The sequence below is a fragment of the Apostichopus japonicus genome, chromosome 15, assembly GCF_037975245.1.
Source record: "Apostichopus japonicus isolate 1M-3 chromosome 15, ASM3797524v1, whole genome shotgun sequence".
In the NCBI taxonomy this organism is placed as follows: domain Eukaryota; kingdom Metazoa; phylum Echinodermata; class Holothuroidea; order Aspidochirotida; family Stichopodidae; genus Apostichopus; species Apostichopus japonicus.
In genome coordinates, this window is record NC_092575.1 from 12,788,935 (window position 1) to 12,816,791 (window position 27,857).

General features: G+C 38.2%; 1 protein-coding gene across 1 annotated transcript; it reads left to right on the plus strand.

The window, feature by feature from the left end:
* The first annotated feature begins 15,640 nt into the window (after window positions 1-15,640).
* On the plus strand, window positions 15,641-26,930 carry LOC139981085 (probable thiopurine S-methyltransferase). Its single transcript, XM_071993253.1, has 8 exons — window positions 15,641-16,152; window positions 16,963-17,055; window positions 19,286-19,418; window positions 20,435-20,487; window positions 21,025-21,099; window positions 22,580-22,671; window positions 23,789-23,833; window positions 25,225-26,930. The coding sequence occupies exons 1-8, from the start codon at window positions 16,070-16,072 to the stop codon at window positions 25,347-25,349; spliced, it is 699 nt and encodes a 232-aa protein (XP_071849354.1). The 5' UTR covers window positions 15,641-16,069; the 3' UTR covers window positions 25,350-26,930.
* Window positions 26,931-27,857: the final 927 nt, after the last annotated feature.

The window sequence follows — 27,857 nt, forward strand, 5'->3', positions numbered from 1 at the left end:
GTTTTCTGTGAAGGCATTAATCGATAACATCGCACAGTGAAAGTTTCCTACAGGGTACATCACACATGCGCTGTAGGCCTATATGTATTATAACTATGTACACAGTGCAGTGACGGAAATATATCATACTATACACTATACTGTTTTGCGTATATTCACTCAAGACTCTTGAAGTTGCTTTTAGTGTAGGCCTACCCATTCCATGAAACGAATTCTGATTTCAATAGAACGGCTCACGAATCGTGGATAACGTAAACACGAACCAAATAGAATGTAGCGTATGTATAATAAGTGAGGTCAACATGTAATCCAAGCATTAAAAGTAAAGTTAGGGCGTTTGAATGGAAACCCCTTAACTAGACTCAATCAAGTGTCAGTGTGTAACTCAGTATATAACTTCGAACTTCCAAGCGATGGTTATTATTGATGCTGACGTCATGAGCAATCTGATTGGCTGAAAACTCTGTAATTGCAAACCTGTTTGGGGAAAACAAATCGCATACGGGCAAGGCGCAAATGAGTCTAATATTATTTTATCTATATTTAGGTTGGAAGTGTTCTATGAACCTATACACCCGAAACAACACATTTCTATCGTTAATCGCTCGGTAAACGACATGTGAGCTGTGATACAATGAAAAGCGAAATAACCCATGCCACCCAATGATTGCACGGCGGTTTCGCCAACCGCATTGTCGAAATGGCCAGGGTTATGCAAAGGTACCTCTACTCCAGCCGAACTTCAATCACGTGAAATGAATAGAGACCCCCCCCCCCCCGTTTGTAACCTAATTAACCGCCAAACAGGACACTCTTTGTGGTTAATGACTTTTTATGAGTATTCATGTGTAGCCGATAACCATGGGTGGTGGTTCTGACATATGGACTTTTATGCGATGGTATGAGGATTGCAATTGACGATGTCAGATTTTCCTCAAGACTTCCCATGCTATCACTGGCCATATATAGCAGAATGTGAAAGTGGGTTTACAGAATATTTGTTAACAGTATCGATACATTTTCGCTCTACAAGTGCTGATATCCCATTCTTTCGATTGACCACTACGAAATTTGTGTTTCCAGTCAGTCCCCAACGAGCGGGTTTTTGAGCTCAGAGAGCAGTTTTCTTGTAGCCCCGCCCCAAAAATTTGGCCAGACGTATGAAATGCTTGAGACCTACCCCTCTGACTGACTTGTTTGAATAATGCAAAAGAAGGCGTCGCTAGCCACCATGACGCGGTAAGTTGAATGAATCTAACAACGTTTGTTTTTCGTAATTAAACAGTAAAAAAATATCTATTTTTGTCGTACTTTTTGATAAATCTCCATTGAATTTGGCGTCTTTTATAATGGCTCCAAAAAGTGCCGTTAAATTTGCCATGAACTTGACTTCATCCATCCATCCATCCATCCATCCATCCATCCATCCATCCATCCATCCATCCATCCATCCATCCATCCATCCATCCATCCATCCATCCATCCATCCATCCATCCATCCATCCATCCATCCATCCATCCATCCATCCATCCATCCATCCATCCATCCATCCATCCATCCATCCATCCATCCATCCATCCATCCATCCATCCATCCATCCATCCATCCATCCATCCATCCATCCATCCATCCATCCATCCATCCATCCATCCATCCATCCATCCATCCATCCATCCATCCATCCATCCATCCATCCATCCATCCATCCATCCATCCATCCATCCATCCATCCATCCATCCATCCATCCATCCATCCATCCATCCATCCATCCATCCATCCATCCATCCATCCATCCATCCATCCATCCATCCATCCATCCATCCATCCATCCATCCATCCATCCATCCATCCATCCATCCATCCATCCATCCATCCATCCATCCATCCATCCATCCATCCATCCATCCATCCATCCATCCATCCATCCATCCATCCATCCATCCATCCATCCATCCATCCATCCATCCATCCATCCATCCATCCATCCATCCATCCATCCATCCATCCATCCATCCATCCATCCATCCATCCATCCATCCATCCATCCATCCATCCATCCATCCATCCATCCATCCATCCATCCATCCATCCATCCATCCATCCATCCATCCATCCATCCATCCATCCATCCATCCATCCATCCATCCATCCATCCATCCATCCATCCATCCATCCATCCATCCATCCATCCATCCATCCATCCATCTACCTATCTAATTATCTATCTATCTATCTATCTAATTATCTATCTAATTATCTATCTATCTATCTATCTATCTAATTATCTATCTAATTATCTAACGATCGTCAGCTGTTCTTATGAGCTGGTTGAAGTCCATCCTAGTCCAGGTTTTTATGTTGTCAATCCATGTCATTAAACCGGCCTGCCTCTCCTTCGTACTACATTTGTCCCTTCTTGCAATATAGTGTTTGCCGGGCTATTCTTCTGTCTAATTACATGACCAAACCACTGAAGTTTCCTTTTCTTCACCACTGAAAGGAGGGTTCCTGTTCCTTTATGAAACTCTCCATTATTTGCCATACTTGCTTGTTCGTGGTGTGCGAAGTGTAATAGATCTGGAGAAGTGTCCGGATATAGCTCATTTCAAAAGCATTTATTCGCTTTTCCATCTCCGCGTTTAAAGTCCACGTTTCGCAGCCATACAGGAACACTGTTGTTACTAGTGCTCTCAGGAGGCCCATTTTTGTTTTCATTGTGATGTTCTTATCCCTCCAGATGGGCTTCAGATTTTGCCATTGAAGATATTGCAACTGCGATTCTGATCTTAATCTCTTGCACTGACTTTGCATCATCCGTGATTGTTGCCCATAAATATTTGAACTGAGCCACTGTTTCAAGTTCTTGACCTACAATATGTACCGTTACTTTTTCGACAGAACACATCCTCATGACCTTGTTATTCTCAGCATTGATTTCCATGCCAAGTTGCTTTGCACGTTCCTCTAGTCTTGTAAGGATGGTAAGTTCCTCCGGTTGTCCTGCTATGAGGTCAATGTCATCTGCAAATCTTAGGTTGGTAATAGCTCTTCTCCCAACACGCACTGTTCCCTCATACCCTTCAAGAGTATTACTATGGCCCTGAAATATAGGAACAGAAAATGCATCTTCTTTCAACAGATTATGCAAGCTCTGAAGATGAAGTGTAGCCTTAGAAAAAAATTATCTCACACTAACCACGTCAATATACCACCCTTTTTACCCTACTGTGAAGATATCTTGTATAAGAATTGGGTGGGGGGGGGGGGGCGGGGGCTTAATGTGAAAAGTTTAAAATGGCAATTTCCAAGTAGCTATACATGACATTTACTTAATATTTGGTGTGGAGCGTTGGTCCATCATCACTATGTTTTCACTGTCATTTGGGGTTTGTTGAATGAGAATGGCGGGACCAAATGAGAATGTAAACACAAAATGTAAAAAAAAAATGTATTTATGTTTGAGTTGATACTAGGTATAATTATAACCATTAACCCAATGATAGTCTCTGTTGTTTTTGGTGCAGATATCATGCATAGTAATCAGTGGGCAGGGCTTAATGTACCACAGGTCTTTTCTTATTTATGCCAGACATTAATTAAAACAAAACAGCTTGAGAGTATCTCTGTTGAAGGTCCTTGCTTGATAATAAATTTTTCTTACTACTTGGATCACTATACGTTTATTATTTTCGGATGCAGATTTCACGTTTTTGTAAGTGGTACATGCAAATAAATGCCTTTATTTTACACCTAGCCTTATTATGATGGGAATGTATTTACCTTTTGTTACTTATGAAAGCACCAACTTGCAGTTCTATTTGCAAAATATTTCAGAAAAGCCTCTTGACTTTCTTTTATAAAATGTAATAACTTCGGGAGAAAAACAATAATATTCAACTATTTTTCATTTCCAACAGTCAACTAAGTGTTTTCTCCAATGTCTGACTTTTTCCTGCAATCTTAGACTATTATATATCCAAATGTCTCAGAGTACTAATTATTCTTGGAAGTTACTAATATTCATATCAATATTGATACGTTTTATATTAATATATCTTATATTTTTCATCTCATGAAGTTTCGATTTTTTTCGAAGCTCTTTGTTGCACCGAAAATAGTTCCTTGCAATTGTGACTTTTTACTTTGACGGAATTATGGGTATATTTACACGAAACCAAAAACAAAACTTGATCGTTACATTTCTTGGCGCTTCTCTTACTAACACCCTAACACTTAGTTAAGTCTAGTTTCGGGGTTTCCTACCAAACGCCCTAACTTTATTTTTAATGTTTGTAACACATGTTAACCTTACTTATGATATACATACGCCACATTCCATTGAGATCGTGTTTACATTGTCCAAGATTCGTAAGCCGTTCTATTGAAATCGGAATTTGTTTCGTGGGTACTCTAAAATCAACTTCACGACGCGAGTTCACGAGTGTTGAATGAATATACGCAAAACAGTATAGTCTGCAGTATACTACATTTCCGTCACTGCACCGTGTACACAGATATAATACATATAGGCCTACAGCACATGTCTGATGCACCCTGTACGAAACTTTCACTGTGCGATGTTATCGATCAATGCCTTCACAGAAAACTTCGATCAAACTTCGATAGTAGATCAAACAATCATAACAAACTAGTGTGCTAAATATGTCTAAACCAATTCCAAAGATACGAAAGCTTCGGGTAATTTTGAAAGGGTATATCTTCGTTGCAACGAATATATGCAGACATTTTGGTAACTTCGAAGTGGAGGTTTCTATGGTGATGACGTAACTTTTCCGACCAATCATAAGCGACTGTTTACACACAATTGCAAACCTGTTTAAGAAAAAAATCGCAACCCGCTCGACTACTTCATCATATCGCCCCTATTATAAAGCGCGATATCCTACGTAGGCCAGTGTACGTATTATTATAATTGGGCTACATATTTGTAGACAGCGATAAGCAAAGTTGTCATTTTAATGTTTTTTTTTTTCTAGTACCCTGTATTTACCATTACTGCACTGTTTTGTATGTCTTATTATGTGCTAAATATATTAACTGAACTGAACTGTCGTAGGCCTAGGCTAGGCTCATTTGGACTCAATCGAAGGCTGTTCACTAAATCGTGTAACTGTACCGTGAGTCCCTCATTTGTGCGTCAACTCATATGAATATTTGTCGCAAATTCAGTGGTTTTGGGAGTAGTGAATGGGACTTGATTAAGCTCATTTGTAAACAGTAAGCCATGTTTCGTCAGTAATGATTCATATTCTTAGCTTCTCATCTAAAGAATCAGTAGTATGAATTTGAGAGGGATCTACACCGTGTCACAATGTACTTTAAGAACAGATGGTGGCGCTAGCTTAAAACTCTACGCTTTTTGTATGGAAATTACTATTATGGCACTTACAACCAACATATATTTGCTCTTAGGACAACAGCGCATCATCAGGACACGTATTCAGTGGACGGTGGCTGCAAACATACCGGTGGCAAAGAGTATTTCGACCTTCTGGCCACAGGCGCGTAGCCAGGAATTTGCCAAGGGAGGGGCGACACTGTAGATTCGGCAATGCAAACTATCTAAGCGTAGCGCCACCATGTTTGGCGCGAAGCGTACAAGAAAATTTTGGCTGAAAATGCCTCCCAGATCGCTGGAAATGGCACTTCCCAGGCCTTGTAAGTTGCATCTTAGCATTTTCTCTTTTGAAAATACTAGCGATATCATAAAAACATTAAAACAATTTTTTTTTAAATATGCTCAAGGGGGGGGGGCGGCTGCCCCCTTCGCCCCCCCCCCCCATTGGCTACGCGCCTGTTCCCAAATCTACTTGCTAAACTCAAAACCCTATGAATTATGTTTCGAGTTTCGAATTACTGTGCTATTTCCAGCCATTCAGATTCCTAAATAAGAGTAGTCACATGTAGTTAACGTGTTTGAATTAATAAGTATTGTCCCTTCCTCATTCAAAAAGGTCTTGAAATGTGATTAGGTACCGTATTGTTTGTTGAAATGTTAGGCTTAATCCCAGTTCATAATCGTCTGCATAGAATATAGTTGTAAAGGGAGACAACCTACAACAAGAACTCTCTTGCGAGCATAATCGTAAGCGACCTTTTGTGAATAAGAAGATTTCACGGAATCGGTTTTTCTTTTACTGCTTGCTTCGAATTCATCGATAGTATCAGGGAATAAGCCTATTGTACATTTACGTCTTGAAAGGAAACGACATTCTTACTGCTTGCTGCAATGTAAACAAAGACATTAAAGCGTGAGCTTCTTGTCAATACAGATATTCAGATCCGTTGTTCTAATGAGAGTGAAACAGGATGAATAGAGATTTCGTTGAAGGCAGTGTCATTCACTATTACCAATAGATTGTATCCAACCAATAATACCTATTTAAGCTCGATAAATGTCAACTTGTCAAATGGCTCAGATGGTAGAGCAGTGGACTGGTAACCCGATGAAACTGAGTTCGACTCCATCAATGGTTGGTTATACACGATATAAATTTCTTTTTCTCTTTCAGTAGTCGACGCTAAAGTCTTGATATATTAATTCAACCACATAAATTACTAGCTGATGTGGTGGCCGATGCTGTTAAGTGGGTGACGAAAGACTCATTCCTTGTCGGTCGTGTAAATCGTGGCTAGGGTTCAAGACAGGCCTCTGGCGATAATACCTTTGGCTGTAGGTATGGTACTTTTTGTGGCCTAGGATCCCGTACCATGTCTCCCTTGTTGTCGCAAAAGAACCCGGGAGGATGCGCAGAAGGTCGGTCAAATCGACCAGAAGCGTACTAGGTGGCGTGCGTGAATCCTTGCCTTTGGCCAGAGGTGGTGACATCTCTGCGACCGGCATGCTTGCAGCCACCGTCCACTGAATACGTGGCCTGATGAGGCGCTATTCTCCTAAAAGTGAATCTACGGATGCCTTTAAGAGCCATATAATTATTTTATATTAAAAAACACCCTGTTTCAAACTAGCGCCATCGAATTCCCTAAAAGCCCCTTTTTTCTTGTCACTCTGAAGGTGGAATGAATTTATTGTAATGGGTTATTTGTGGTAAGCCAAGCAATTAAATTCATTGTTGGGTATAAATGTGTTGGCAAAGATTTACCCAACCTACACCAAAACAAGCATTATATTCGTTGCAATGCCAGAGACATACAAGCCAGCAAGACCATGTGATAACATTTTAATATACATAGAATTCAATCTATATCACTTTTGCAAGAAGACCAAAGTATACCAGTGTCAATATGGTCCCATTATAAGCAACAGTGTTGTAGCAATTCTCATACCGGATAGGTAGTTTCGGAAACTGAGTGATTTTAGGAACTTTGTTTGAGATTCACAAACAAAATATATACCCATTATTGTGTTTTGATAACTTCAGGAACCAAATTCACTTTGATATGCCGTGGACCGTTAAAAACCACTGCTCTCGGTCTAGCTAGGGTTGTATAGCACATTTACTTATTTTTTGTTTGTTTTTTGGAATGACCCTTCAAACAGTTGAGGTTCACTAGTTAAAGTGACTTGACCTTTTAGCCCATCAGACTAGTTCCTCAGTTGCAATACAAAACTCAAAGGGAGAAATTAAGATGATATGTTCTCAAATGACATGTTTATAATTTATTACCAATTTGTTAAGGACAAATGGTGTTGAATGTCATCCAAGGGTGCTCTGTTGCGTATATGAAGTTAAACGAACATATTCTGGTTGACCTTAAGAAACAACGGATTAACATTAACTATAAGAACTACAATGAGGAGCCGACGTCACCATCAAGCCTAGTAAACGAATATTCCAGAAATTAAGTATATTTAACGATACATATCTTGAAAAATACTGGAAAAGCTACAGAAACAGTTTTGGACTCAAAGTTTTTTGTTTTCTTTCTATTATGATATTAAGACTAAAATTCTGCTTTGTTCATTATTTAATTATTTAAGTGAGTAATCAAGTTACAACAAAATCTATCTGTCGATCATTCTCCCATGATTGAATACCGGGGATACTTTTTTTTAAAAGAAAACTCACCCAGGAAAGAACCTGGGCACGAAAACCAAACTACCGAACATCTGATCCGCTCTCAACTATAGTCCCCTTGCATCGAGACTGTGACTGTGTGACCATCGTGAGGTGTGTATGACCATTCCCCTCTAAAGGAGACAGATACTACACTTGATCTTCGGGGATGTCTTCAGCTCTTCGGTCTATCTGTTCGTTGTACACGTCTCAGGATAAAACTAGTTTGATCTCGGATGAATGTTATCCGATTCCTTGTTCTTTGTTCTATTTGTTTTACAAGTCAATTGACTACATTCTGATGAACAATGAAGAAATGAAGAAAACCGCCATTACTGGAATACCAAGTAGTCCCGTTATGTCCAACACGTAACACACTAATGGACTTTATCGATACTCATTGACGAACCACATCTTCATTATTTGAAACAATAGAGATAGATTAATGCCATTCAAGTGGTGCATTTGCTTTCATATTACTGAAACCTAAACGACAAGATGTTTACGCTATGTGAGCAGTTCAGAATTCACAGTGAACGTTTTGCGTTTTAACCGGCCTCCGGTAACACGTATCAAGCATTAAATTTATGACTATACAACGACGAAAGACATTAAGCACATGGACATTAATACTCTCTTACTTGAGGTACGTATGTGAATTTGTTTGAATCCATTATTATCATTTGCTGTAAAATCAACTTTGCTAGCATTTTTTTTCGCAATCTGGGAAATCAAACTCGATCTCTTCGAGGAAACTTAAGGTCCCTGAAAAAGCACCGTGTAATGGTATCCCCTCGGTAGGACCAGGGACGATTATATAGGAAAACCCCTTTAATTGGAATAAGAAAAATAAAAGACTATAAATTAAATACGTTGACAATTCGTTACTTGTTAGTGGATAGATCCATTTATGTTTTTGTATTACGTTTGTTTGGTAAAAGTAACGCAAAACCGGTCACGATGTGGTTCCAAGCGGTACCATTATCTGGCAACAGCACTAAACGCCAATGGCGTGCACAAGGAGGGAGGGCGGGAATGCCCCCTCCTGCACAAGCTCCTTCCTTCGCATCTGGCTGTTTCCATCAAATTTCAGCCTCCTATATCTAATTCGCCGCTGCTACAGGCATCTGTAAATGCTTGTATACATAATAATTCTCTAATAATATCTTTACTTACGCGTCTGAGAAGAGTCTTAGTTAAGGTATCAGAAGCACACCCAACCATCATCAGGTGTCTATGTGATAGAGATGAACGACATACCACCCCCCCCCCCCCCCCAAAGAAAAGGTAAGAACATTTTTATTCCACCCTGCATGGAAATAGCAACTTAAAAGTTCTTTGACAGACAAAGGTGATAGCTTGAACAAATCAAAATATTACAGACCGATTCTCATTTGCATTGATATTTATAGACTTATTATTTATAGCACTACATATTTTCCGTTATAAAGTTGAGCTTTCCAAAATAATGGTGGATCAAACATGTTGAATTTCTGAGCATGTACCTAATAAGTGCTTTCATTGTTTCAGTGTCAAGTGCGTAAAATCAGCTTGAACATGGAAAGAAGAATGAAAATGCAAAGTAAAAAGAGAAGAAGAATAGCTAAATGAATAGCCGTGTTTGCACCTTCGACAACACTTTGTCTTCATGACCTGACAAAATGACACACTCATGACACAAATTTTAATACTGTTATCTCCCAAATATTTCGATTTATTCCTTGAAATGTTAACGTTTTAAAAGTTCAACAGGCTATTTTAATCTCAAAATAGCAACTTTTCTTGAAACCTCGGGATAGTGATATCATTAGGTGGTACTCAATAAAGTAGGAGGGTGTATGGGGGTACAACGAAAGGTCCAAATAAACTGTTGAAAGATTTCGGTGTTTTCCTCAAACTTTCGACCATTTATAGAAAGTTTTAAGGAAAAAGCCAACATTTTCACGGACTTTGGTAGGCCTACGAAAAAACACAAAATGAAAATTTGACAGTTAGCTAGCTGTCAATTTCCTCGTAGAAATGAAACCGGGCATTGTTTTTACGTCGGTATACCAATGTGCTATGCAGTCATACTTGTTAAGTTGACTCGAATTTTCAATGATTACAGCAGTCTGGGTTATTATTATACATGTTTAGACATGGCAAAACAAAAAGTGACGGATAAATCCACACCTCAGCTCCCCCTTCTCCGTCGGTCCCGTAGAAGGTGAATTACCGGCACGCGATTATAGTGAGCTATATATAGAATTGGTCAAACTCGTGCAGAAAAGTGTGCTGCAAAGTCATTCCTATAAAACGGAAATGCTTCGAACCTTGAGCTTTTGTGATGAATGTTGTGTTTTATATAACGTTGAACCTTCGTGGTTCACGATCCACACGCTAATGGTTGTCTGAATAATTCATGCGTCACATTTTGGTTCATTCTCCTCCTTGTTATTAGACCATCTTCCTTGTCGAATTCAATATTTGTTTCCTTTTCTATTTCTTCTTTTCAACTTCAACTCTTAAGCAGTTGACGTTCATCAGTTAAAGTGACTGGACTTTGTAGTCTAACCCACCGACTACAAGATCAATTCCATCAGATGTAACACTAAACTCCATGGGAAAAATAGGACATTTTATGACCCTCACATGACATATTAACGATGCATATACAAATGTGTCAAGCACAGATGGTGCTCAATGACATCCAACTCTCTGTTCTTTATATGTTATTAATAAGAACATGATGTTTTGGCTGAATGATTAAAATTGATATAAGAGTTGATTAACCTCAACCTTTAGATATGCAATGAGGAAGTGACGTCATCGGTACCTATCCAGAGATTTAGCATAAAAGACGATCCTTTTATATCATCTTACAGTATCCTGAATCTTCCCAACGGACAGTCAAGATGAACATACCCAGTGACGTCATGGAACAGAATTGTCCGTTGCTTAAGATATCGACCCGGTTAAAATTGTCCGTAGTTAAAGCAGCCCATTGAGTTAATAGTGATAGTTGTTGCCCATATTGCTTACCCCTTGTATCCACAAACCAACGCCCCTGCCCCACTCACTCCATCCCATCCACCTAAAAAATAATTTTTGCTTTGAGACTGCTCATAACGATTGCAAATATAGGAGAGAAATTGATGGTTGATGAATATTGCATCAACCTCCCAACACCCATATGTAATGTTCGGCCCCCTTGTGTAACCCATTCTGAACTTTACTCCGCAGTTCCATAGTATATTACTATCGTATGGAAATATGATGCGCGGGAGTTATCTACTATATATAAAATATATATATATAAAATACCAAACACCAACACCATTTACTTTTACTGCCTACGCTTTCGTCAGCTGTGTATTAACACGAGATTCTGATACGTCAACATATTTACATAATGCGTAGGGACTAAGTTTATCAGCTGCTGATATACCATTTGCTGTTTATTATCAACTCGGCGAAAGTATCGGAATCATGGTCAGTTAAGGGTGGATAAGTACTTGACATGTATCAGGCGCGTAGCCAGGAATTTGCCAAGGGAGGGGCGAAACTGTAGATTCGGCATTGAAAACTATCTAAGCGTAGCGCCACCATGATTGGCGCGAATCGTACAAGAAAATTTTGGCTTAGAATGCCTCCCAGATTGCTGGAAATGGCACTTCCCAGGCCTTGTAAGTTGCATCTTAGCATTTTTTCTTTTGAAAATACTAGCGATATCATAAAAACATTAAAAAAAAAAAAATTTGCTCAAGGGGGGGGGGGCGGCTGCCCCCTTCGCCCCCCCCCCCCCTTGGCTACCGTCGAGCACGTCACCTTGTACGCTGGTCGACCTTAAAATTGACCAACCCTCTTCGCATCCTCCCAGGTTGTTTTGCGACATCAAGGGAGACATGAACCCGGGACCCTAGGCCAGAAAAAAGCATGCATACCTCAGCCGGAGCGTATATATGAACACCGCACATGTCTTAAACCCTAGCATGATTTACACGATCGACGAGGTATATGAGTTATTCGTCACCCTTTTTAATTTCTTTCGGTTTATTGACTTTTCACTTTACAAAACTACCAGAAATCGATAGATACAGGATTATACAAAGGAGAAAGAAAGAAAAAAATACCTATATATAAAAGCTAAAAGTAAAATAATAAGTTGATCTATACACTCTAACAATACGGTATTTTAATTTAATTCCCCGTTTACCATTTCACAGAAAGACGAACCATGAATCCAAGTTTTCATAAAGTTGACTTCTGACCATCTACTAAAATCAAATTCAATGCGCTCTTGCATTACTCTTTTAATCGATTTCACTAACTCCTTTTTATCAATAGTTGTCTTATCAAACACAAGTCGACACCTTCTATTCCAAACTACGATAGCAAAAACAAAGACCAGTCATTTTAAAGTCACCCTTTTTAAAGTATCGGCCACCACATTCAGACTGGTAAAAGACTTGTTTAAATTTGAATTAATATATAAAGTATTAAGTGGAGCAAACGAAAGTGAAAAGATACAACAACCTAACTTCACTTGGACTCGAACTCAGGACATACCATCCACTGCTCTATCCTCTGAGTCATCTGACTGGTCACACTTCCAAGAGCATAATTTATTTGTTTAATTTAACCTTCAACAATACTCCTTCCATTCTTTTTGTAATATTATGCTGTGCGGAAACCAACAATCACCATCGGGAAGGAAACAGATGACCAAGAAACATATTCAGTTTATTGTTTACACGGAACTACGTTTTGTTATTTATTCGAAGTATTTTGTTGGAGGCGTCCCAACTGGCAGTTGGGCAATTACTTCCTAATATTTATATGTTATTGAAGATCTTCCAAAGTTAGTTAAACCCTAGTTAGGTTAATTATATATTGTCTGAGTGACTTAAGTATCGAAAATATCGATCTGACTTAAGTCCTCTGCACTCTTTTGTACATTGTTATTTATTCTATTTATGTGTTTCCTAGATATGCTCAGATCAAAGGTTTAGTAAGATACTAACAAGAACCCTCAATACTCGATTTCCCTTACATATAGACTTGAACATCTATCGACATAACATTGACAAAATAACACCACTTTCTTGCACTATAATAGCTAGTTCACCATCCCCAATCCGCCCCTTACTATAACAATTCATTTCGTGAATTAATGGTGAATTAATATTCATTATTTGTTTATTATTATTGTTGTCCATATTTATTCCAGAAATTGATTGCGTGCACCTCCTCCTCCTCCACCAATCTGTTCGAACGAATTAAGAATTCTTAAATTAGGAAGAACGAAGTTTATATTTCGTCCGAACGAATTAATAATATTTTTCGAATGGCATTATTGAGCTTTCGAAGACCTATAAAATTTAGCTTTCCTGAAAACACATACACTTAGGGAAAATTGACTATACTGAGCGAGGTTCTGTGAGCCCGGTCTTGACGCACAGTGTAGGGAAAACTCTTTCCCATGAATAATTAATATCTTATAAACAGATATTTTACAGCGCCGGGGTAAAGCAACGGAAGTGAAGCAGCCGTACTGTAACATCTTTTGTAGAAGACCTGTAATGATTGTTTTATGCATTCAACAGATTAGGTACATTGTAACTGAAATAAATGGAATAGTCTGGTATGGTTGTCCATCCATTCTTTGCTACGTCCGTTAATCTCGTTCGACTAAATACTAGTTCCCTGGTATTAAATTCAAATTACCATCTTAATTGTGCCTGGTTCTTAATTGTTTTATCCTACTCTTATACGGTTAACTTTCTGTACTACGAAAAAAAAATGACGAGTTTTCTTCGGTCGACGTCTTAGAAATACGGCAAATGCAGTTGCACAAAACGAATAGGTAATTCAAATGAATATCCGCGCGTTTCCGCACAAATTGGCTTCAACTCTAAATGTATAGGAACGCTCTGCCTGAAAACATATTGTCAAAAACGTACGTAAGGATCATACTTCCTTTACGTGCTTTCACGTGCCTTCACGTGTTTGTTAACTTTTCAAGCGCAATTACACTACTCTTATTGTGGTATAGAATACCTATATTGAAAGTTGTGCAGTTACATATAGTTACGGAATAACAATATAGAGCCATGTCCCAAAAGGTGGTTGCACCAGAAGTTTAGGGGTTGGGTGGTTGCGAGGGGATGCTGTTAGTAAATTGAAAAATGCACCGATAAAAAATTAATATACTACAATTTACTGGAATAGCGGGACTCCGTTTTTGTTTAATCGGAGCCGACTGGACAGGGACGACTGGGGGAAAGCATCGCGGTTGGGGAATTTACCAAGCAACCCCCTACCCCTTTCCGCCCTACAGTGACGTTGGGGTCTGGAAACTAGCCCCTCAAGCCTTGGAATTATCTGGAAGTTTGTTTGGATGCCAAGAAGAAGAAAACTTGCAGAAACGAGGAAAAGCAGTTCTGCTAGTAAATATCTAACGTCAGGCAATTATGATGATGATGCTTATTATTATGAATATGATTATAATTATGATTTCGATAATGATTATGATTATGATTATTATCATCATCATCATGATCATCATCATTATTATCATTATGATCATAATTAACAACGTATTCTTGCAGTTAACAATTTTCTGGTTTTAGGTGTTGCTGATTCTCCTTTGTGTACTTTTTGTCGTTTATATGATGAAACACCTATTCTGAGATTGTCATATTGTTGCCAAGTAAGTTTGGAGGGATGCTTTGTTCAATACTGTTAATCATTTTGTTAATCTGAGTAATAAAATATGATTTTATTGGTGGTTAAAGTGATATGTTTTCACCCATTAATTTTCATTTTCATTTTCAACGCCAAGAGCTATATCTATTCCTGGAGGGTCTATATTTCATTGCCTCGTAGTAATCATTTCCATCGTGTTTTGTCTTTCAGTCTGAAAGTTGACAAGTTTATTGAACGGGACAGGATTGATAGGATGATTTGCTTCTTCAATTTCTTTTCAAGTAGTGTGCTTGTGTACAAATGTCAGCTTATGTAGAAAATGTTTAAGCAGAATTGTTAATTTCTTGCAAATTTCGTTTTCATATCACTATGAAATATGTTATGTGAACATATTTTGTTGTTGATTTGGTAAATGATGCATTTAATGTATGTTTGAACTTTGCTATTTATGTTCTTGTAGGCTATATGATTTCATCACGTTAAGAAGAAAATTATGAAGTTATTTTTGCTAATTATGTGTTAGATTTCAATTAATTTGCTTAATGTATTTTAAAATGTTAAAAATGAAATACAGAATAAAAAAAATATTATTACTATTATTGTTTTTATTATTGTTATTGTTGTTGTTATTATTATTATGATCATCATCATCGTCATCATCATCATCGTCATCAACAAAATTATGATTATTATTTTGATAAAAAGGTTACAGAAACAAATGAGGGACAACAAAGTTGCAGAAAAAAGCTGGAAAACTTGCAGGAACAATAAAGAAGGTGCAGAAACGAGAACAAATTAGGTTTAGAAAACGAGAAACATTTTTTATGACATGGCGCTAAACGTCTACCGTATTTAGCAGATTATTGAACAGAAATTACAGCCGATTGTCGACAGCGTGAAGATCTGGTTACCCTCTATTTACTTTTATTTGAAAATCAGGTATTGCATAATAGGTTGTTATCTACCAAATAGCAAACTGGGACACAGAGAAAGTGCTGTGTAATTACGTTTCTTTCAGTTCTGTCACTTCGAATAATGCAGGTTGAAACAGCACGTTGACAGAGGTGTTGGGGATCTGCACGAACACCTCTGCCAGCACTAACACTAGAGGCTAGAGCGTGAAGACATCTAGCTCACTGTGTAACACATGCATCATCCTGCACAGATATTTTATATATACAATTTCTTTGGGCTCATTGACATAGTCGGTCTTGGTTAGTATATGCATACGCCGATTGTTGTAGCCCACAAAGTACAATTCTAATTTCTAGGGTTCTATTACAATAGAGCAGTTCTGCTAGTAAATACCTAAATACACGGTAGCAATAGTGATCAAAGAAGATGGAAGGGAAAGATCGACTCGCTGAGTGGTCCTCAAGATGGGACGATGGGAGAATACAATTTCATCGGTCAAAAGTTACTGGGTAAGTAGTACCTGTAATATATATCAATAACTATCATTAGAGTAAGCACTGGTGTAAGGTACTGTAGGCCTAGTTCAGATCAACAATATTGACTTAATGTGCTGTAATATTTCAATATTAGCTAGGGGTAACCATTAGTCCTAATCAGGCTTATCAAGATTGTCCTGGTTTTCATTGAAAGCAAATTGTCCCACTGGCAAACTGAATTGTTCCAATGTGTTAGGTATTTAAGACGGTGGGAAAATCCGTAACTTGGGCTACATAGTTGCAACAAGTGCTGACACGAACGTTATGTATTTATTTGGCTCTAGTACAGTGTAGTGCTTCAGTTACCTAACCTATTGAGCCTTAAAGGCCAACCCAAATTTTTTTAAAAGGGCAGGACAGTGTTCGACACTAAAACCAAAGAAATTTGGTAACGGTAATACAAAGCACCCCTAAGTTCTTTTTTTCTCTCCTTTTGTTTGGTATTAACTATTACCTCAGCATCTAATTGAAATGCTTTAACACAAAGGTTGGCTTTGAAAGTATCTGTATGCAACCTACAATAGGCCAACCATAACACCAAACCATGAGCTTCAGTTGGGAAAGATCATAACAAATTGTTGATAGATCAGTCCTACAGTAGATAAACCTTTCAATTCATAGCATTGTTTTAAAGCGTATTCTGAGGTAGACTACCAATTAAGAGCTGTTTTAGTAGTTTCTTTGCATCTGAACTCTTTTCTAACATGATTTGTCAATTACAGTACAAAATGTTGTTATTTTATTTTGTTATGATTCTTTGTTACTTTTCATTCATGTTGACAGTGTTTTGATGGACAATATTGATTATCTATCCAATGGCAAGAAAGGACAAAGATTTCTAGTTCCTCTTTGTGGCAAAACCTTGGATATGCTATGGTAAGCAAAGTTGTTCTTCATGTAATTGCTTCTCGCCAACAGTTTCAGGTGACCAAAAAAAATGAAGAAACAAGATGGTTTAGAATTGATCAAGCTACAATTAAAAGGCTCAAGGAAAGATCATTAATACCCTGTAAGATGTCGTACAGTACACCAATAATTGTCAAGCCTACATTACTTGGGATAAATCTCTGTACATTTTAATATCAGAAATATTTTCGTCCCGAGTTTCACGCAATGTGCATATCACGACAAATACATGTATACACAATGTTCTTTATTAGTACTTTATTAGTACTAGTACTGCTATCATGTCTACTATATATACCCACAGTATCATGGTCAAAACATGTTTCAGCATTCATGTTGAATTTTTCTGCATTGACCCTTACTGTGTGCCTACATAATAATCTGACATAATGAGTTGTAAAATTTATACAATAGCCTTCACTTTCAATTCATTAATAAATTTGCATTTGTTTACAATGAGCAGTTATATATTTTATAACCACTGCACTACAGTAGGTCATAATGAGAACTTTACATTATTGTACTAGAAGCAGTACTGATGAATCCCGGATCAAGGTCCAAACGAGGCAACGTATACAGTCGAAAATAAAGAAAATAATTGAAGGGATATTTTAGTAGCCTATAATGTAACTCTTCAAGAGAAGAAAAATATTCCACACTGAAAGTTGTAACCCCCATATCAGTGCTGTTTCGTGCCTGTTATTTGAGATATGCTTGATTGAATGTACATACATTAGTAACCTGTTTAGCCAAAAGTCAACCCTTCTTTCTCTGCAGTAAGTGGATCACAGTACTGTAGGTGATGTGTGATGTCATCGCAGTTGTTGGTGTGACTTACTGTAATGTTCAAGTGGTTCCTGACTACAAACAGTGTATAGCAATGCAAGAAATCATCACAAGTACAAAGAGATGGAGAGTGTAAATTATATATAGATCTTTATTCAATGATAAACAGCATTGTATTTATGCACAGTACAGATTGTGGTCAAGGGGCTCTAGAACAAAGCTGGCAACCATTGTGAATTTGTGACACATCTAAAGGGGTAGACTTTCTCTTACTGTGGTTTGGGATTGATATCACTGGTCTGTACACAAACTGGATTGGCGCAAAAGGCCTACTCTGTGAAGTCACCTGTCCGCCATGTTTGTTCACCCATGGAGTTATAGCCCCATGGTTCACCCAATTAATCTGAGCGATACGTTTCACTGATTTTGTATGCTAGCTGTACCAAACATAAACGTTGATTTAATTGCTATAGTTTCTTGTTGATAGAAAGTATCCAAAGCCAAGAGCAGTAGCACTGATATGAGGTGTGTGCCACTGAGGTGGGGGAAGGTGCTCAGGAGACGTGCCTACCCCCCCCCCCGTACCAAATACTAGGTTGACTTTTTTATTCTGGTCAATTTACTGAGTAATAAGTGGGTTAGTGTACAGATCAGTGATTGGTACGCTTTGTTTACCAGGGAGTTTACTACAGTTGCTCATCATTACACTTTCCAATGATAATATTCTTGTTCATTGACAATATCCTTGAAATGTGATACACATTTGAAATGTTTGCTTTTATTAAATTTATTCACTGTCAATGTTCCTTGTTTTTGTATGATATCAAAATTTATGCAACCATTTGTTGTTGTAGAAGTTTGACTTTCTCCCTAGGTGCATAAATGATCTAAATCTCCAAATAAAGCAAATACATTCAATTTGCATATACGGTATTCAATTACCATAAAGATGACATCGTTTACTCGACAGAACTTTGCCAGATACATTCACAAAATGTAACTAAATTTAAAAAACCAAAAATCCATATCTTCACCTTAAGCACAAAATGCTAACATATGATAGATTTGGCTTATACCTACATTAAAAAGCAAAACATATCCATCAATTGTTGAAACAGGCAACTCCTGTCATCGGTCTGTCCCTTTAAGTTAAGTACAAGTGATTCAATTATGTCATATTTAGACCAGTTTGAAGTTCTAAGTCTTTAGTCTTGTCATTCATATCCATTGTTATTTTGTTTATATGAGTAAAAACTTACAATTGTTTACAAGTAGCAGTACTGTACTGTACGAATCACTTCATACAGAAGGCCAGTGTTGATTTGCTTTCTTTTTCATTTTCTGTTGTGAAAGACATGATATTTTTTATATTTACTTTTGGAATTTCTCTCCTTTACCCGTTCACCTTAACCAGGTTAGCAGATCATGGCCATTATGTGGTTGGCATAGAAGGAGTGTCTAAAGCCTGCGAAGACTTTTTTAAGGAAAATGAAATAAAATATACCGAGACAGACGTGCCAGATATTGCCGATGGTAAACTGTTCAAGGTATCGCCTGTTTCTGTGGTTTCATCCTCTTAAGATGTTTATGGAGTATGTTAGAGGGTGGTAAGGGTGGAGGGGAGGGGTAGGGGGTGTGCTGGGGCAGAGGATGGGCATGATTACAGTTGGAAAAGATTGAAGCGTATGTATGAATGTCTTTGGGATTTCTGTGCCCAGTTGGAAAGTTGCATGTACAGTAGGAAACAGCTCAATGTGTTTAAAGTCCTTAATTTGTATACAGTAGCTGTGTGGAATTGTTAATACATTACAACTTTTTGGGAAATTTCAAGGGAGAAGATACTTTACAAAGTTAGAAACAAAAAAATGTACTGCTTTTTGTTCATCTCCCACTGTAGTATGTATGATGATATCATCAGAGATGGAAAGAGTTGTATGCCTGTTGTTTATTACTGCATGATATTTTAAGTAAAGTCTGTAATATAGAGCGGCTCGCATTATTGCAAGGGTGAGTCCTCGTGATCACATCTCACCAGTTCTGGCGAATCTGCACTGGATTCCGTGTGACTACAGGGTTAGATTCTGAATCCTGACGTTTGTCTACAAGTGCCTTCACCAGTCGTCACCGGCCTACTTACGTGACCTCATCACTCAGTACCAACCGTGTCGCACACTTAGTTCATCATCTGACAAGTCTATTCTGGCGTTGAAACCTTCCAGCAAGAGAATTGGAAACCATGCCTTCAGTCACACTGCTCCTGAACTGTGGAACAAACTCCAGTCAAACATTCGGAATGCATGTTCTTTTTATACCTTTAAGTCTTTGTTTAAAACGCATTACTTCAAGGAAGTCTATGGTTAATTGTTGTATACAGTAGTTTTCTTGTTTGTTCAGCGCATTGAGCTTCGGGATATTGCGCTCTATAAGTACTGGTGTAATAATAATATATATTGCCAAATTTCTTCATTGGAATCGAGGAGAGTTGACTCCGAGTTACACCCTCTGCAGCATGGTTTCTATCTTCTGAATTATGTGTGACCATATTATTCATTTTTACCTTTAGAGTGAAGATGGAAGAATTCTTCTATACTGCTGTGATATTTTCAAGCTCAATAAGTGAGTATGACATTTTTTGGTGATTTGTGCTGTATTTGTTTGAACCATAGTTGGTAGAGGTAGTAGTAGTAGTGCCTACAATGCCTAAGCAGGCCAAATGTTCAGAACGATCGTCCGAGATGACCAGATTTTGAATAGTCGTTTTAATTAGTAAAATTCAGATTGCGTTGTAACTAAATACCCCCAAAATATCTAAAATGAAAATAGGTATTTGTCCTCAATCGTGTTGGAGATACAGAAATGGAACAAATAAAGACTTGTTTTGCTTATTATTCACCCAAAAGGAGAGGTACTGAAATAAAATTGGGCCAAAAGCTGGTCTTCTATTCACCAAACCTACACATATTAGTCGCTATTTATTAATTTGCTACTTTTTTTTGTGCAACTGAATTTGCTTATCTGGACAACCAAAAAGCTAACGCCTAATTGTGCGACAGGCAACCAGAAAAGAAGATCTTAAAATCTTTACCCTGCTAATCCTTGCTCAGGCCTCTGATTGGGTTCACACTGGATGTTTGATTTTGTTTGTTATTTCAGGGACATACTTGGTCAGTTCGATGCAATCGTGGACAGAGGTTCACTTGTAGCCATCTATGAACAGGACAGGCAGAGGTAGGTTTCATTCTATTAAAGATAGTTTCTATTTTACTTCAATGGTGACTAGTCTGTAGTCATGGAAACTTGGTCAGTTTGATGCAGTCGTCGACAGAGGTTCAATTGTAGCCATCTATGAACAGGACAGGCAGAGGTACTGTAGGTTTCATTCTATTAAAGATAGTTCCTATTTTACTTCAATGGTGACTAGTCTGTAGTCATGGAAACTTGGTCAGTTTGATGCAGTCATTGACAGAGGTTCAATTGTAGCCATCTATGAACAGGACAGGCAGAGGTAGGTTTCATTCTATTAAAGATAGTTTCTAGTTTAATTTTGGTGACTAGTCTGTAGTCATGGAAACATGACACACAGAAATTTGCAAATGCATCATTACCATCCTACAGAACTGAAGGTAAGTTAAGCATAGGTATTCTGAGGATTTCAAAAAGTCGCACAAATGGAAACGAATGTAGATTTCCTTAAAGCTGACACAATTTATTCTACACGTGAGCTGCGTGGAAGACGGTGTTTAATGGCCTGAAATGGTAGTAAAACATATGCAACATATTTATCCACTTCAATAGTTGGAAACCAAAGAAACAGAACCTAAAAGCTGTAAAAAAATATTGCCAGCTTTTGATTGTCTTAGTATCGTAGACCTATTAGCCTGTTAATACTTGAAACGGTTCACAAGTTGTTGAAAACCCAAAGTTTGCTTCTCTGGTAACCCGCCTGCCCACTTTTCCATGTGAATCTTTATCTGCAGACATCCATGTTTGAGTGTTTATAAGTAGTTTACTTCTTTTTTTCTCCCTTTCCATGCATTGGTTATGTTGTATTAACGTTTATGTATATGTACTGTACAAATATTTTGTTCACCTTTATACAGTTATATCCTTGCATTATTTTGTACCTGTACTTACAGTTTATGATGGAAATAAAATGTTTCATTGTCATTGTCATTTCATTGTCATTGTTCTAATAAAGTGAGTATTAGCCCATAATGGGAAAGATGGAAATCCATTTTATGACCATGGTATTCAGTTGATGGCCTGGGGGAGGGGCAGTCCGAGCTAACAAAATTTTGTTTGATTGAAATCGATTACGTTCGAAATTGTAATATATTTTTACAACCTTTCATGGTGACCAACCTACGTTTATTTTTTCAATCTTAAGAATTCTAGATCGCTTCCTCGTTGTTCAAAAAGTTGTTTAAAAAAATTGGCTTAGTGTGTGAATACTGCATCCCTTGCTATTAGGGTAAAGTGGTTTTGTTTGGTAAAATTTGCTTCTTTCTTTCCTTCTCTTACAAATTGTCTGGCGATCCATGGATGCCTGGATCTAGTTTTCTGGCTATTTAGCCTACTTTGATAAATGGAGTTGCAAGAACTGCCACCTGGTGTATGGTTTGTTCTTGAAAGATTTTACATAGCAGTTAAAGAGCAGTTTGAAGACTGGTAGTCCTGTGATCGGTCTTTTGTCAATTTCTACTTCCAGGTATATCACACTGATGAAGAGTGTCTTGAAGACAGATGGGAGAATCTTGCTGATGGTAGTCGAGTATGACTCTAATGAGAGGAAGGTCAAAGGTGAATACTTCCTGTAAGGCAGAGTAAAATGTCTTTAGAAATTTTTAACACTGGGTAATAATGATAATAACAATATTTGCTTTTTGTATAGCGCTTTATACCAGCGATAGGTCTCAAAGCGCTTTACAGACACATATATTACCCCTGGTCAATGATAAACTGTCCCAGAGACAATCCCTCCAGTCGGCAGCAGTTATATACTGCGCCCAATGACAAGTTACCTCACAGGTACCCATTTAACCCCTGGGTGGAGAAAGGCAAGTGAGATAAAGCATCTTGCCCAAGGACACAACGTAATGAACTAGGCAGGAATCGAACCAGCATTCTTGGATCCCGAGTCCGACGCCTTAGCCAATTAGTCACCAGGCTCTCACAATTTGTTTTAAGCTAGGTAGAAAGGGGAGAGCACATATATAGGAGGCAGGTAGGTATTATCATTTGTGTATAAAAATCTTTTTATGTGCAGTTTACCCTGCATTTAAGTTAACCCACACTCGCGCCGATTTTTGGCAGTAAAGATTCGGTCGCTTTGATGCATGTGTGATATGTACAAGATGAACAGTAACCCTCCTTTACCCTGCCCACTTGGTTGATGATGTCTAGCAGGATTGGGCAAAATAATGCTGTCCGCAGTGAAAATTATACGTTTCAATCCACTGTCCGTTACATGGCCTAAGAATGCTCCGACCCTCTCACAACATATAAGGAAATATTTGCATTACACAGGACTGAAAAGATCCCAAAGTTTCTATATGCTGGCTGTCCATCCGTTAAGTTGAAATGAGGATTCCTATCACAGAGTATCACATGCACTACATGTAAGAAACCTTTTGGTCATTCAGTGAATTCCTTGTTGAACAGTTGGTTTATAGCTGAAGAAACACATCAATTGTTCTGTTATATGACAGAGTTTCGCAGGGTCACATCAACAGGGGTTTAAAAACCACGCAGGCAGCAGGAAAAAATGCTTGGGGGGCTGCATGAGGCCCTGGTGCTGTACTCTGCCCACCTGTGATGTAATTGATGTACTACAAAGTCATGTAATAGCATATTATAGTGTTATAACCTGTGATATTCTTATTGTGATTCCCTCTCTCTTTACTCTATCTGTTTCTAGGTCCACCTCGTCCCTTTTTCAGGAATGATTTAGACAAATTGTATGGTAAGTGTCACATTTTCGCTTGATTTTCATTCTTTTTTAGTATATTTCACAACGTAAGTCCATGTGTTTGCAGAATAACATCTTCCTTTTGTACCCAAGTACACAAATGAACGCATTATGAACAAACAATGTATTGTTTGATTAAGTATGTGGTAGCATCACAAACAGATAGCTGCTGACATGACAAAGTGTGTTGCATATTAGTAATAGTAGAGGAAGAAAGAAACATTGATACTTAAAGACCAACTATGGAGACTTTTCGATAAACATAAAATCCCACCATTTTGCATGTATGTAATCCTTAACTCACTCCAATTACATTGCTGTAATTAACTTTACCAATTTCGGACGTTAAATACGTGAAAAATGGGAAGAAAAGTCAGCTTTTTAGGAAACCTATATCAGACATTCAAATACAGTACAATTGTTCGCTATCTGTTTATAAACAGTACCTATTTCAGCGTTTGATTTTCGGGGTATACCAATAATGACGTCACACGGTGACCAGAGGCTCCTTTGGGTCAATCTCTGTTTTCAGACATTCCAAGGTACATGTCACGTGACAACCCAAAATGTCCATTTTCGTGGTCGTTTTTGGATGGGTTATAGTAGGTTTTCGAAGATTATTTTTTACACATGTTTATTATGGGTATGTAAACTCCCAAATTTATGGAAAATCCCCGAAATTTTTTTGTCTCCATTGTTGGTCTTTAAGGCTAGGCCTATGCACTTTTGTAGCAAAGTGTACTGATCGTAGATTCCATCATATGTTAGGAGTCAAGGTCAGGGGGGAATTGGGGGGGGGTCATGGCAGATTTAAATTGTCTTTTGGGTGGGGGGACAAGAATTCTCTACAATGTTGGGACAGAACGTTGCACTAGTTGCACATGAATTGGGCTTGGATTCATCTTGACAGAAAGAATTTGTCTTTCCTGACAAAAGGGCCCTTTTGGCCAGTCGAAGTCTCCAGTTTGTGACTTGCGAGCATTATGGGAATTTCACAGTCTTTTTCAACATTAACTGCAATTTGTTTTTTATTCACTGACTTGGAGTGAAATCAAAACAAGAAAAAGCCCTCAAACCATGGATTGCTAAATATGCTTAAAAAGGTTATTTTGGGTGTTCATATAAAAACTAAACCAATTTCCTACATGTTGTACCCCAGATAAGGATAATCTTAAGTGCCACCATACAAGGACATGCTGTACTTAAACTAATCCATTCTGTATTATCAGTTATAGGGCCTGGAGTGGATCTGATGGGCTGTGCAATATGCATAAATGTATGGCCAATATATTGTTTTACACATGTATACAAGCTTTATCGTCACATATTTTTGTTTTACTTTAAAAAAATTTTTTCTTACTTCTCGTTTTGAATATGTCTACTAGGTGACTGGTGTGAGCTACGAGAGATTGACAGAAGTGATATGATGCCCCAAAATCCAGAACGATTTGGCAAGCAGTGGGGACTGTCATCAATCTGGAATATTTGGTACCTAGTGAATCGCAGTTGAACTGAATGCGTTTGGCCCGCCAAATTCAGAACCATCCTTGTGGAAGGGTTCCTCAGTTTCCTCTATACCTACGTATGCAACCATCTTATCTCTACCGAGGATGTTAGTTGTTGACTTCCATGTGAATACAACAAAGCCTACCATCTTGTTTAGTTTATATGACAGCAGTCTTTGTGAAGAACAAGACCACTCCACAACCCCCCAAAAAAAACAGCTAAGAAAAATCTTGTTCTGTTTTGGGAGATAAACTGCTTTAAAAGTTGTGCCTGGGGCTGTCATGCAGATCTGTAACCTTTTCACTTTCTCTTTGTTTTTCTTTTCATAATTTTAAGGTAGAATGTTAAAAACATTGACACTGAACCCAAAATGCTATCACTAAAGCCCGGGTCACATCTGCGCGATTCAACTCGCAACTAATATCACGCGAATCAGAAAAGTTGCTTCTAAGAAGTTGCACTGATTAGGACATTGCTCTATTGCAAATCATCCCAAATCGACGGCGCAACTTTTATTGCGCAACAAGTTGATACCCGTGTCTAACTACGCGATTCAACCTTCAATTGTATTGCGAGTTGAATCGCGTGTTGAATCGCGCAGATGTGACCCGGGCTTAAGTCATGTTAAGTCCTTCAATATTTTAGATTTCAGCATTTGCAAAAACCCATCTGCATTCCCGAAATTTAACATATGTGGCTCTACGATGTCATGTATATATGACTTATTTCAAAGTCTTCAGCTTTTTGTGTATGAAGGAACATTAAATTTGTAATATCTTCCAAATGGAATATTATTTAAGACTTTTACGTATCTATGTGGGGAAGTTTCTTTCGTGGCAGTTGTCTCTATCAGGTAGACGTATAATGAAAGTTCAGGTTTTCTCCTCTTCTTCTTCGTCATTTTACAATAAAAGCTTTATGTGGAGTGTGTTATAATTAGCAGCTGTAGCCTGTGAACACTTGTGCTCTAATCTACTTCAGAGAGTTTTTTATCTTGTATATTAAAGTAATTAATGCCCTTACACATGGGTGTGACAGTGCTAGATTAGAAGGAGGGAGGTGAAGGGGGAGGGGGGGGGGGGTTGTGGACACCATGCATGAAGTCTATGGCAGGGGTTTTCTTCTTTGAGTTTGGATAAAATTGACAATGATGTAAAACATTTCTTCCATGTGCTGTATGTAGTTTCCAAGTATACTGTACATGTCTCCACATATCTGTCTTAATGCCTTAACACACGGGTGAGGACACAATTGCTGGATTTTTGTACGGGGGAGGGGAATGAGTGGGACAGCTGGCATGAAGTGTATGGAAGGGGTTTTCTCCTTTGAGTTAAACAACTTTACTTGGATAAAGTTTACAATTATTGAAAATAAACATGTACTCAATGTAGTTTTCAAGTTGTTTTTTCTTTCACATTTTTAATGCAATCACACCTCTTCAGGTTCCACCATGGAAGGTAACTTGTTTGATAGTTCAATTTTCATGACAGTTACAGAGCTGCCAACCAGTATCGTATTTCATACGATTTTTGGAAGTTAATACGAGGGTACGATTTTTCCTCAATAAAATACGATTTTCCGAAAATCTGAATGTGTTTGTGTATATTGTGTGTGTGCCATTTTCAATGGCAAATTGACCATTCTCACCTGTTATGTTAACAGGCGTGACCTTTTCCGCGAATTCGCGGAATTCCGTGATTTCTTTCTACCGCCGAGCTTTACACCTCCAAATTTCCGTGAATTTCCAACAACAGCGTTACTGTGTCATTAGATCCTTCCGCATGTTTTTCATTTCCGAGGTCATATGAGATTTGAGGGCGTCCTCAGTGAGGTAATAAATTGAAGTTTGAAAACCATTTCAGTTAGTTTCGACTTATGTCTCATTTCAGTTTGAAAACGTATTGATATGATCACAGGGCATTATTAGACCAATATCTGAAGTTTGAGAATACTTCAGTGAGGTCATTTGAGGTTTGAGGCCACCCCCCCCCCACCCCCTTGGCGGCGCCACTGTCTGCAGCTCTCATATTTGGCTTGTGGCTTCCCCATAATTAGTACAAGATACCTTGTTTTCAAGGGCGTATGAAGCGGGTCGACATCCCCCACCTGAAAACATGGGGCGGAAGTATAATTCAGAACGTAGTCTTTCACCATTGTTCAGACTGTTTAGTACTGCGATTATTGGGAATCACTATCTCCGCCGGAAATTCGATAGCGTTTGAGCATGTCGTCAAAATAAGTCAGGGTCGAACCTCGTCCAGACCAATGTGCCGCATGGTTAGGTTTTGCTAGCTTATATGCCTCAGTGTGTACAGAACTCTTGTTTGTTTTGTTCATGTACGGTAGGTCAGGCATACATACTGACATAGTACATACACCATCACCGCTACTCGATAGTTCATGCATATCACGTATAGCACGTACACGCCTGGCAACTGCACGCAAGATGACTAAAGTAAATCAGGAAATATGAGAAAATGTTATTACAAATCAGACATTTTTGGCACTAAAC